Source organism: Benincasa hispida, chromosome 11 (genome assembly GCF_009727055.1).
Source record: "Benincasa hispida cultivar B227 chromosome 11, ASM972705v1, whole genome shotgun sequence".
Lineage (NCBI taxonomy): Eukaryota > Viridiplantae > Streptophyta > Magnoliopsida > Cucurbitales > Cucurbitaceae > Benincasa > Benincasa hispida.
In genome coordinates this window covers 78019050-78032802 of record NC_052359.1, presented here as the reverse complement: position 1 = coordinate 78032802, position 13753 = coordinate 78019050, and the positions used below count along the sequence as shown (strand labels likewise).

The 13753-nt window shown below is 34.4% G+C and overlaps 1 protein-coding gene across 1 annotated transcript; it reads right to left on the bottom strand.

The window, feature by feature from the left end:
- Nucleotides 1-7400: 7400 nt before the first annotated feature.
- LOC120092046 (putative disease resistance protein RGA1) lies at nucleotides 7401-11588 on the bottom strand. The gene is made up of 2 exons (XM_039050238.1): nucleotides 11327-11588; nucleotides 7401-11211 (listed from the first exon to the last, which is right to left on the bottom strand). Exon 2 carries the CDS (start codon nucleotides 11133-11135, stop codon nucleotides 7572-7574), a length of 3564 nt encoding a protein of 1187 aa, XP_038906166.1. The 5' UTR covers nucleotides 11136-11211; nucleotides 11327-11588; the 3' UTR covers nucleotides 7401-7571.
- Nucleotides 11589-13753: the final 2165 nt, after the last annotated feature.

Sequence of the window (13753 nt, the reverse complement as noted above, 5' to 3'; positions counted from 1 at the left end):
AATAAAAAATATAATTTAAATTTAATAATAAATTTGCGTTGGTTCGAGTTGGTTTGGATGATATTAGATGAACCCATGAACCAACCCAACCCATAAAATTTTCATTTATTTGAACCCAATCTAATCCAAATGAGTTGATAACCTAATCTAAACTGTACGGATTGGGTTGGGTTGATCGATTTTTTCGGATCATCGGATTTTTTGAACATCTTACGCACCACTTTTGTAGGTAAGGCTTATGAAAGAAACATCCCTCAATTGTGGCGTTCATGAATTTGCATCACCAATGAGGATAAGCATTTGAAAAGATTTGTGGCTATTGAAAGCAAAATATTATATGGGTGTGTATATAGTGTTAATGTAACAATGCTCAAAGTTTGAGGTATTTCAATTTACTACTCAAGTAATTCTTTAAAGATCATGTATTGCAATTTATTACACAAGTAATTCTTTAAGGTAAGGATTTTCTAGATTTTTTATTTTTACAAAATCGTACTCCACCTTTGTTTTGTTTTTTTTTTCCCACTTGATATGTAGGATGCGTATTTGAAACTTGTGGTGGAAGAAGATTATGAAGGGAGAGGTGCAACTCATTAATTTTTATTATGTGTTTAATCTATGCATTTTCACCTTTTTCTTTACTTCACAATTTTGGTGCAAATGTTACTTGAGACTGAGATAGAAAGGAAATAATTAGTATCAACAAACTTTTGAGTTGTATTTTTGGTTGTTTTGCACTTCATCACTGTACCTACATTATTTTTTTAAGCATATTTTCAAATTTTTTGGTAATTATTAGTCGTGCTTGATTATGTTACAACTTTGATTTTATTAATATATCATATAGGTTATATTTTATAAAAATTTGTACTAACGATGTTGGATTGAGTTTTGTAGGTGCTAGCCAAAAATTTGTATTAGGATTCCAATGTGAAACCATTATGAAATAATTGACATTTTTTCTTTGATTGTGAGTAAGAGAAACAACAACCCTTACAATCTCCTATCTAACCCACCTTTACATTGTGTAGCTATTTTGTTTATTATCTGAAGAAGCCAAGGAAAACAACGTTTGAGATTGAATTTTAGTTCAATAATTCGTTCTTGGTTTAAAAAATTAACCCAACAGTAATGAGATAGGTGGTATAAAAAATTCTATCTATAAAACGTAAGAGACCTATTTAGAACAAGGAGGGGAAGAGATATTCTCAACAAATGGAATGTTTGATTCAAAAGTGTGATTCTTGCCTTGTGATTTCAAGACTAATTTGATGTGATTGAGCAGTAGTTAGTTGACACTTGATTTATTGTAACTCGTGTGATGATGTTATGGTGTGTGCTGATTTCCGACTTAACATTCAACCTAATTTTATCTGTTACAACTCAGGTGGAGATGCATGATTTTTAACTACAGGTTGTTGGAAATGTTAGTGACTGCATCGGTAGTGTTGTTTTGTGATGATAAAACAGTGTCAAAGTTGGCTTCCATGCTAAATTTTTCGGAATATGCCTAGCAACTATTTTTTAAGATATTTTAATTCATAAATTGGATTTTCTGTGTACAGTTGTGCTCTTCACTTCGAGTTTTTCACTTCAAGCTTCCATTAATGTAGATGGTTATTTCTACTTTCTAGATCTTGAACAATCTTGGGTAATATGTAAATCTGTTGATATTACTTATTTTTTCAACTCCATTTTCGGTGGGTGCTCTTAAACAACATATTCTTTGAATTGGATGTTGAACGTCACTTTCATTTGTTTAAATTTGTTGGTAAATCTAGTCCAGCTTCTTGGCCTTTGTGCTTTATTCATTAGAAATTCTTTATTGTTGTTGATCTTGGGAGGAATTCGCAACCTTTTTTGATGTTTCGGATCTGATTGTAGGTTCGAGTTCGGGTGCCGTACCGCGGCCGGGCCGGAAAGGAAGGGGGCTGCGAACCTCCTGCCAAGAGGCCAAGGTTGCTTGCTAACTCTTAGCCACTTGTTAGAAGGAAATGCAACTTGATTGTCGGGCGGAATCAACAAGAAGGTAAAAATCAGGTAGATTATTCGATTCTATTTCCTTGGATTGGCTTGTTGTGATAGGGGATGTGATTGGAATTCGTCTTTCCTTTGTTTGAATCACCGAGACACCTTAAGGACCGGCCATATGTACCTCATCCTGGACCCTGCAACTAAGAAAGATGTTCACTACAAGGGTAAAGTCCTGCTCATTGTCATTGTTGCTTCCAAGTGCTACATTCATTTTCTTTCACATTGATGTTTGCACCCATATGATCTTTAATTTACAACAATTCTTTTGTTCTTTCATTGAGCTTTAGTAATGACATGTTTAAGAGAGATTCTAAAATACTTAAAATCACTTGAGAATTGCTCTTAACATGCTTTTAATCATTCAAAGCTAATTTTGACGATATGAAAATTGTATTTAAAAATGTAAAATTAAATAGTAAACATGTTTTTTTGGATTTTGTAGTTGTGAAACTTTTGGATTTTACATCATGAGTCTGAGTGCAGTTGTGTAGCTTTTCGACTTGAACATGTTTTTTGTTTGGAGTTTTTTGGATTTTATTGAAGGGGTGGATCGGTTTGAGTTTGAGTTTTGAAGTGATGTGTAATAAACATGGAATTGAAAGGTACAAATTGAGTTGCAATAAAAGAAACAAGTACTCTCAAAGTTGGTTGCTGGAAAGTTTAGCCACACAGTTTCTTGCATTTTTTGATAGGTTTGATGGATTTAAATCTTTCAATTTGTACATACATATGCAGTGAAATATCATTCTGGTTTAGATAAAATTTGTGGCTTTCATTTTTGTCCACTAGAGAGAAGATTTATGCCAGTAAGTGATCTAATCATCATTTTTTTTTTTGTTCACAGATTTCATTTTTGTCAATTAGATAGAAGATTTTGTATTTCCATTTCAATCTTTCTTCCTTGCGTATGGTTTTCTTTTCTGTTTTTCCATTTTTTTTTCTTTTTTCTTTTTTTCCATCAACCATCTATTGTTGTTGTGGTTAGAGGGTTTGAAATGGGAATTGTTCATTGATTGGTAATTTGTATACTTGGAAAACAATTAGTTGTAAGAATTGTACTAATTTTGTTGGGTGCAAATTTATATTTAAAACGGTCCATTGATTAATTTTAAAACGGTCTGTTTCGATGCTGAAGGCCTATAAAAGGCGAGACCTTCAGCAGTTCGTCAGACACAAAATTCATTTTCTAAATACCCACTTCATTTTCCTCTCTTTCTCCATCTTAGCCTTCCGAGCAGTGAGTTTAGAAAGGGTGTACGTTCCGATCAGTAACGATGCATTTTCGATCAGTTTTCATTTGGCTGTTTTATCTTGGGGACGACGTGGTAATTTTCAGAGTTGCTTACACACTTGGACAGAGTCGCGAAACGTCTTAAAGAGAGCGAGCTCCGCGACTCAGCCTATAACGAATTTTTGTTTTGTAGGTTTTGCAGTTCATCGTTCCGAGGGTCCTACTTTTTCCAACAAATTCTCATAATAAGATTACATGGTAAATGGTAGTTTTTTTTTTTTTTTTTTTTTTTTTCATGTCGTTGTTTGAAAGTTTTGTTAGTGACTCTTCTTAGAAACATGTCTTTTATGTAGATACTTCTCTTTAGGTTTGGATACAAAATTTTTCCATCCACTGGTGTTATGCTATTTGTTGTAGTATATAGGCTTTATTTTTTTTGGTCTTGAAGGGTACTTAGGCACCATTAGTGTAGTTGAATGCTATGATTATATTGTCAAATAATTTGGATAGGTGAGTATTGTTCATTTTATTATATGTTATGAGCTATTGGAAGGATTTTGTCATAAGTCCTATCAAACCATCGATTGACTTTATTTATTTTTATGCAAACACATTTGATTAATGAATTTGAGGGAAAGTATACATTCCTTTGGTAGAAATCGATTAAAAGACGACTAGTCAGACTACATGACGTGAATACTATATGGTGTAACTCAAAGGAAGTAGAGAGGTTACTTTGTCTTTTTTTTTTTTTAAAAAAAAAATTTACAGTAATGTAATTTTGGAGTGTTGTAGTAGTTAAAGAGCTACATTATAAGTGATGTATATATGTTAATACTCTTATTTTGATGTAAATATACTTGCATTCAAAATATATATAATTGACGTTGATTTTACAAATATTTGAGACAATTTATTTTTCAAAATGCTATACAAACTATATTTGACTTTCATAGTAGTATATATGCCAACAAAAAAAATGTTGCCAGTAAAAGTTGTTTATTATATATAACAGTAGATACAACAATGAGATCAAATATATTATATGTTTTATAGCATTTTTTCTTACTATAAAAATGGTTATTAGATGTCATTCATAGCATTTTTGTAATGTTATAAAAAAAATTCATAATATTAAATTTATGTAATAAAAAAAGAAATTTTTATAGCTTATTTTATAGCATTAAAAAAACGCTAAGACTTTTAATAACATCGACTACGACAACATGCCTAAAAACGCCATGATATGTTTTTTTATAATATTTCTTCATTGCTATACTTGCTACTAAAAAGTAACCATAGCGTTTTCACTAATGCCATGAAAAGTTCCATAACATTGAAATCATGCTATTGAAAATGGATTTTTAATAACATATTTTATAGCGTTGAAAGAAGGCTGACTTTCAATAACATCGTTTACAACATTTCGAAAAACGCTATAAAAATTCTATGATAGCGTTTTTACAAAGCTATCATATTTGATATTTGTTGTAGTGTTTCAATTTCGTATTGACATATCCAAAAATTTTAAAAGTAATTGTTTTATTGGACAAAAAAAGTTAATTTTATAACTAATTGAGTCTTGAAATTTAATTTAGTATATAATATACGTTGATTTTGCTTTTTGCTTTTTTCTTTTTTCTTTTTGTTTCTTAAGAAGATACAATATGACCCATTAGACACAAAGTTAAATTCTATATGTGACGATATAACAATTAAATTTTAATATTTCCGAATATACATGTAAGAGATATATTGGATATAAACTTCAAACCATAAGAATCTATCAAACACACAATAAAAATTGGAAAATTATTTTAAATGAAAAAACTACTAAAAATATTTACAAATAATGCAAATATCACAGTCTATCCGTGATAGACAACGATAGAGTAATCTATGTCTATTTGTGTCATGATAGACATAGATAGTAGTCTATCGCTATCTATCGCAGATAGACAGTAAAATTTTGGTATACTTATAAATATTTTGGTTAATTTTTCTATATTTAAAAAAAATTAAAAAAAATTTGGGACCTGTACCACAAAAAAAAATTAGGGACCTATTATACACATTTTAAAGTTTAAGGACTATATATTGAAACAAATTTAGAAGCGCATGGACTAAACTTCTAAGCTTATATGAAATTGTGCCCTCTACCATGAAGTTTTGGATCCACTACTGGTCACACACACTCTGATGTTTAAAGTCAGAGAATGAAATAATGTGAAAACATGCTCATCGATGTGGTGTTTATCACACGTACTTTGATGTTTAAGTTAGAGAGTGAAATAATATGAAAGCTAGAGAATTTGAGAGTAGAATTTAAGTTAGCTCATATAGAGCAAGGACGAGAATATTGTTATTGATGTAAATATTGGTAACTCAGATCTACGGATATATTGATGGATATTTTGAGAAAAATCGCGAATATCATGAAAATTTAAAAAATGTTGTGAATTTTTTAGTGGGATCTATAACAAACTTATTTAAGTAGTAAACTATGACTTTAAGCATACAAATCAATAGTTAGAAACTAAATATTTATTATTTACTCAATATTTTGTTCAAGAGTTCAAAATCAAGTTAATTAGTGGCCTAGTTTACAATGAAGCATGATTGATTTAGTTCAAGAGTAAAATTGGTTTAGTTTACAATCAGTGTGTATTTTGAATATATTATAGGGTAATTGCAATTGGTAGCATTTTTAGAAATAATAACCAAGTGTATAACATCATTTTAAAAAAATTGCAAATATAGACAAATCTATCAGCGATAGTCTTCTACCGTTGATAGATTCCCAAGTCTATCAGCGATGGACTTCTATCGTTGATAGACTCTTCCAAGTGATATGATCTATTACTGATAGGCTTCTACCAATAATATGGTCAATCACTGATATACTATTTAAATTTGGCCATATTTGTAATTTTTTTAAACAATTCACAGTAATTGGAGTAAAAAAAAAAAAGGCTATTCAAGGCTCGAGACCGCTGTGAAATGAGATGGGAACAAGGATTGACATACATTTGTTATTTAGATTTATGTAGTGGTTGATTGTATTTCATTCTTTGTTTGCTTCAAGACTTATTTTTATATTAAAATTAAACAAAGTTTTATATATCCTGTGCTTAACTTAACGATGGTATGATTATAGTCCACTTTGGACATAATCATCATAGTTTCGCTTTTGGTTTCACTCAAAAAGCCTATACGATTGGAAATAAGTTTTCTCCCTTATAAATCTATGATCATTCCCTTATTTAATCAATGTGGAATTTTGATCGCATTCTCAACCTAATGTATGGACCTAGACTAAGATGCATGACTACTTATAAAATTTTACATGTGAATGAGGATTTTCAGTAGAAACCGTTAAGAAGATTTTGCAGTTGTGTTTGTTTCTATTAGGCTTCTGTATTGTAAGGTAAGGGAGAATTTAAACTCAAGGGTGTGGGCTTGATAAATGTGTCCATGCCCATGAACGTAGTCCTATTGAAAAAGCCTATTCTCTATGTCGTTGTTGGTTAAATGTTACCCGAATGATGAAAAGAGAAACTATTGAAATCCCTTTACAAAGTGTCTCTTTACATATTAGTTACGTTTACGATTCATAATAAAAATTGATGAAATCATAATAAGACTCTATTAATGGATCAATCGCAATGAACATACATCACAAACGTAATTTGATTATTTCTTATCACGTTTATTTGAAATTACGAATCCGTCACCTTTATTGTTACTATTACAATTATCGTTTGGCCCAAACGATAATGGTAAATGTGACAGATTCGTAATTCTCATATTGTTACAGTAATAATATTGATAATGGTCACGATAACGCTAAATATAGTGGGTCCCATGTAATTTCAAACACAATTGGATAGAGCACTTTTCGTTCCTCAATCAGATCACATGTTTTGATTATAGATTTGAAAGTGGACCCCACAGTTCATTACGATTACAGAACATAGGTAAATAACAACGTAATCAACTAGGGCTCACAGGTAAACAACAACCTTATCAACGCGGGGTAAACGTGATTTTATTTCTAATCAATAAAGGAATATGTTATCAATACATACCATTAGGTGTCGTCAAAGTGAATATAGCACAATAGTAATTTAACATATACTACCTCTTTTAAGGTCAGAGGTTCAAATCCTGATATCATGTATTAAGAAAATACCACAACGATGTCATTAAAATACATAAATTTAGCAATTAAAATGAGTTTTTGAGTAAAGAAAGCAATAGCCAAATAAATGTCATATACACAAATTACATGGGAATAAGATCATCCTCAGAAACCCTCATATGTAATGATCATACCTTGGTCAGCTCCAGCATGGTCATCATCACCCAAACAGACCTTATCATGGCCATTTTCATTTGCTCCACCAAGTTTTGCTCCAATTTTTCCAACTTCAACATGCTTTTTGTTAGCTTCTCCAACATATTCTGCTCCAATTTGCCCAATACCAACTTGATTATCATCAGCAGCTCCATCCTTTTTTGCTTCTATAGTTTGTTTAGCCCCAACATGACTCTCATCAGTGATTCCATCTACTTTTAATCCCATAGTTTGTCCAACACCAACATAACTATTTTTGTCATTAGCATCATCCTGTTTTGTTCCAACAGTTTGTTCATCATGATCTGGTTTTAAAGGTTGTCCAGTCCCAACATGACTTTCGTTGTCAGCTTGATGATGATTATCGTTCGTAGCTCGGTCATGTTTTCCTCGTCCAGTTTGTCTGGCCCCAGCATGACTTTCCTTGGCAGCTCTTAGTCCATGAATGTCAATATTATTATGTTTTGCTCCTCCAATTTGTACAAAATCAACATGACTCTCACCAGTAGCTCCATCTTTTTTTGCTTTTGTAATTTGTTTAGCCCCAACATGACTCTCATCAGTGATTCCATCAAGTTTTAATCCCATAGTTTGTCCAACACCAACATCACTTTTATTGTCATTGGCATCATCCTGTTTTGCATCAACAATTTGTTCATCATGTTCTGCTTTTGAAGGTTGTCCAGTCCCAACATTACTTTCATTGTCAGCTTCAAGATGATTATCGTTCGTAGCTCGGTCAAGTTCTCCTCGTCCAATTTCTTTGGCCCCAGTAAGAACATCCAAGGGAGCTCTGTTATCTTGTCGGACTCCAATTGATCCATGAATGTTAATATTATCATGTTTTGATTCACTCTCATGGTCATCTTTATGCACTCCATGCTCAGCTTCTTCAATTTTTCCAGCTCCACCTGCTGCCTCATGTTTCTCAGTTGATGCTACTCGTGGCTTAATCTTTTTGGAGTCCACATAAATGGTAGGGATGTGAGAGATACGCAGATCTACATGATTGCTTTCCTCCATGCTTTGTGTGCTCAAAGACCCACAAAATGTGATCCTCAACTCCTCCAATCGATCACAATAAGAACCAAAATTTGTATGCATACTAGGCTCCAACCTAGGGCAGTTGGAGATTCCAAGAATTCGAAGTTTCCAATAATTGCCATACCAGATAGGTAATTCTTTTAGCATGGGAAACTCTCCAATTTCAAGCACTTCTAAATTTTCATCTAAATGGTGCATCCACTTCGGTAATGTCCCCACTGCTGTAAGTCCTCTGAGTATCAGTTTCCTAGGACAAAGCGATTCTAATGAGAATGTCAATCTCAGCCGTTCACACCCCCATATTGCCATATTACATAAAGAACTCAAGCTTTCCAAGCCTTTTGGCAGTGTTAGCAGTGATTTGCAATCGTAAATGATCAGTGTTTGAAGGGCGTTGAGTTTGTAGATGTCTTCAAACAAGTGAGTTAAGTTTTCGCTCCCTCCGATGGCGAGAAAACGAAGCGATGTTAAGCTTCCTATGCCGTCTTTTCCCAAGTTGGCTTGCTTTGTTTGTATCCATAAGAATCTTAGGCTGATCATGTTCTTTATGTTTTTGGGAAGCTCTTCAAGCTCTGAGCAGAATGCAAGAATCAAGGTCTGCAGGCTTTGTAGCTTGCAGATTGATTCTGGTAACCTCTTGAGTCGTTGATTCCCTCGTAAATCTAAATACCTTAAATGTCTCAGCATGTTAATGGAGGTTGGAATTTCTTCCAGAGAAGTGTTGCACAAGTACAAAAACCTTAGCTGCCTGAACTTGGTGATGCATTTGAAAAGAGGGACTCCATTGATCTCTGGCTCCACACCTCCGACTGGAATGGAAAGATAGCGAATATCATAGCTTGGTGACGGCCGAAAATCCTTGTTGTTGCAACCGACAAATGAAAGCTGATGCAAATTTTCGAGGTTCTTTTGTTCCTTGGCCTGTTCGACTGCAAGATCATGGACAAGGTTATGAATTTTGAACCAATATCCAAGAGTGTGCTCCTCAACATCTTCAAGTAAACCACGAAGCCACAGTTCGTTGAAGTATTGCTCCCCAACAGCCTCAGGATCCTTGCTATCTGAATGAAGGATTCCTTGCGCCATCCATAACTGAATTAGCTCAAATGAGTAGAAGACATTATCTTTTGGCAACAATGAAAAGCAAAGAAAACATGGTTTCAGATAAGATGGCATTAGATCATAACTCATTCTCAGTGCACGTAAAACACAACTGCCCTCGTTCACCTCTTCTGGTTTCCATTTCTCACTCGAGTTCTTGACATTCAGCCACTCAACACCATCACCCGCTTTCGAAGAAAGCAGTCCCGCCAAACATTTGATTGCCAAAGGAGCTCCTCCACATTTTGGCACAAGTTCTTTGTATTCCTCCACCTTTTCAGTAAGCCTTTTGCTTTCACATGTATGTTTAAATAAATCCATGGATTTCTCCTCGTCGAGTTTTTCAATCTTGTATGTTGTAGCATCATTTAGAGTTTTCTGGCTACGAGTGGTTATCATGATCTTGCTGCCAGGAGCGCCCATCTTCACGATTTTTTCCAGTTCTAATACTCTTTCAGCATCCAAAACCCCAAAATCATCCAAAACAAGCAAGAATCTTTTGTCAACAAATTTCCGTTGGAGCCGGATTAGTAAATGAGGGTCGGTTAAGGCATCAGTAACATTTTCTCCAGTTGCAGAACTGAGGACCTCCCTTCTGATTCTCTCAACATCAAAATCTTCAGAAACACATACCCATATTCTCTTGTCAAAATGATCAAACACTTGGTGTGCATTGTAGACTAACTTGGCCAGAGCCGTCTTTCCCATCCCTCCTTCTCCATGGATTGAAAGAATATGCGGACATTTTCTTTTATCATCTTCATCCTTCACAAGTTCATCAATGATACTCTGTTTTGCTTTACCTCTACCAATAATGGAGTCCACATTATCAGAGAGAATCGCCTCTTTTCTCAAGCGCAGAAGCCTAGCGAAAGCTTGCGAACCAGTAATAGAGGTCCGCAGAGTCATTTCACCCTTCAAACGTTTGATATATTCATTTTCATCTTTAACCAGAGAGAATTTAGACATGGCTTCCTCAATCATATCTAACTTCTTTGTCATTTGGTTGATGTCATCGGCGGTTTTAGTTGGAGAAACGAAGACATTGGACGAGAAACAAGAAGAGAACTGGCATCCCTTAACGCCGTTCTTTCGGTTCTGCACTCTCCACTTCAAATATTCGCATTCCAATTCCTCAATTAGACTGTCGGCCATTGAAAACGTATCTTTGAGTTGTTTAAGCAGATCATTGAGTTCATCATGGATATCCTGCTTCTCCTCCGCGTCTCTGATTCCGGCCTTGAGATCCGACACTGTCATTTCGAGGTTTCTTAGTTCGCTTCGGATATCACGAAACTCTAGTCGGCCGGCGGCTTCAGTTATCCTTCCGAGCAGATTTCCGGCCACACTATCGAGAAGTCCGGCCATTGTCAGAGTTCAATTTGTCAGATTGATTCTCGTGATCAGTTTTTTCGTCTTCAAAATGCATCGTTATCTAATCTCCCTAAATTCCTTGCATATGGAATCAAGTAAGAAACTGCTACTTTGCTCAATTTCTCGGCTACTGTGTTCGTTTTCTTGGTAATCAAGCAAACAGCAATTTAAAAAAAGTTCCATACCTTTTCTCTTTTGCTTTACAGAAGGAAACCAACTGAAACTGGTTTTGTGTTTGTTCTTGATGAACAGAATGTTCTTTGCCTCCATAATGAAATGAATGTTATTTATCTTCCAATCCATGAATGCATCTTTGAGCCCACCATTTTGTCTTGCTTTTGAGTTAAATTCGGGAAAGATAAATCAGAGCAAAAAGTAGAATCAAAGAGATACATCGCTTATCCGCCATGATTCATTCAACTTCTGATTCTTCTCGTTGCTGCAAAGCCTCTCACACAAACTTTTGGGAACTTGTCTAAAATAGTCGTTTCTAGTTTTCACCTTGCAAAAATAGCATGCTTTTTGGAGATTTCAGGCCTTCTTGGGTGAGATTGACTCTAAGATTGAATTTGAAACGTTAAGAATTCAAATTATCCAGCTTGTTGAAAGGACAAAAATACCCCTCATTGAAAAAACCCTTCATATAAACGAAAATCATTCCAGCTCCTCACTTTGCCGGAGATCTCCTTGCATTTGCTTTGAAATTTTCCTTGTCTCCACGGTTATTTGCATCCTTAAGATTTGTTATTGTAGAGGTAGTCCGCTATCTCCTTCGTTTAGTCTATGGTTTTATCTTAAGGTAGAATTTGGTTAGGGTTTTAGAGTTTATCCGAGATATATGAGAAATCTGAGTTGTATTTTTCTTTCGTTCAATATTTGGACCTTTTTTTTGTGTATCTTGTCTGTAGTGGATGCTTTTCTAGATACTTCATCCTATCTTGAGTGAATGGATGAAGTGGACCCAAGATCTATTGAATGTGTTCCAAGATTGGATGGACTATTGAGTTTTGGGCATTTTGTATATGATCTTGGGGTAAATGTGGCCCGAGATTGTCCCTGAAATCTTATAAATATGGGACCAAAACCTTAATCTCGTGGCACGTTGGTGTAAATGGTTTGAGTTCTTCATAATTAGTACAGATCTCGGGCGAGTTTTACCCTAAGATTTAAGGCAGATTTCAAATATAATACTTCTGTTTTCTTGTTTTTTTCCTAATTAGTTGTTCAGTTCAATTTCTGGTTTGTGGTCTATGTGATAAATGGCATTGGTACTTAAGATTCTTTCTTCTTACTACTTTTTGAAAAATTTAACTTGTTGTTCTCAACTGGCGAAAATAGTCTCGAATATTAAGAACAAACTAATACCTAGGCAGTTGTACATATTTAGGTAGACTGTGTTATAAGATATATTTCAATTAATATGTACAGTTGTCCTTTATTGTAATTTTATATATCCTAGATTAGGATTTCTCATTCTCTTATATATATGTACCTTTTATCTGATTATATGATAAGAAATTCATTCTCCAAAAGTATAGAGTACATGGTATCATAGCCATTCTTTGTTTAGGGTTTAGAATATTTTTTGATGGCTTTGTGAGTTAGGGTTTGAATTTGGGTCATCACTTTGAGTGGTTGTTTGATGACACCGCCAACCTTAGGAGGAGCACCACCGTCGTCCGCCTCGATCTGCCATCATCGTTCATCGAAAACAGCTGCACGTGAGTCACACGCACCGCCATTTTAGAGTTGCTCCATCGCTACACGCCAGTACATGAGAGCGTGTGAGAATGCCTTCTTCGCTTCCGTCGATTGGGTTCGTCTCGGGTTAGCTTTTTCAGTCCATCTGTGCCTGTAGTTCTACCAACATTTACTTAAGTGTGAGGTTGTTTGGAAAATACCCTTTTGTTCCTAGGGTTTGTGACCGTTTTGCTCTCATTTGAGGCTATTTTGCTCTTTGTTTTACCTTGCTTTTGATTTTGATTTGTTTAATTTTGCCTGTGGGATCGTGTGTTGGTTCTTCATAGATGAGATGAAGCATATGGTTGTATCCAATGCAATTCCCTTAGCATCAAAGATAACATAACATAAGTTAAATGGAGCTAATTATTATGATTGGTGTTGTACTATTCAGTTTTATTTACTTAGTACTGATATGGATAATCATGTGGCTGAGACTTCACCACAGGATGATAAGAAAAAGGCTTGGCTTCATGTTGACACTCGACTTTATCTTCAGATTAAGAATTCCATTGAGAGTAAGGTTGTTAGTTTGGTAGATCATTGTAATTCTGTTAAGGAACTCTTAGAGTTCTTAGAATTTTGTACTCGGGAAAAGAACATGTCCATCAAATGTTTGAAATTTTTATGCAATTCTTTTGAGTCGAACAAAAAGCAGAATTTGTTACAAGCTACTTTATGAGGCTTAAAAAGATAGTTGTCGAACTTGGCTTCTTGTTACCTTTTAGCCCAGATGTCAAAGTTCAACAAGCCCAACGAGAAAAGATGGTCATTATGATATTTCTAAATGAACTTTTACCTGAATTTGGAATGGCTAAAACACATATTTTTTCTGAATATGAGATTTCGTTGTTAGAGGAGGCTTTCAATTG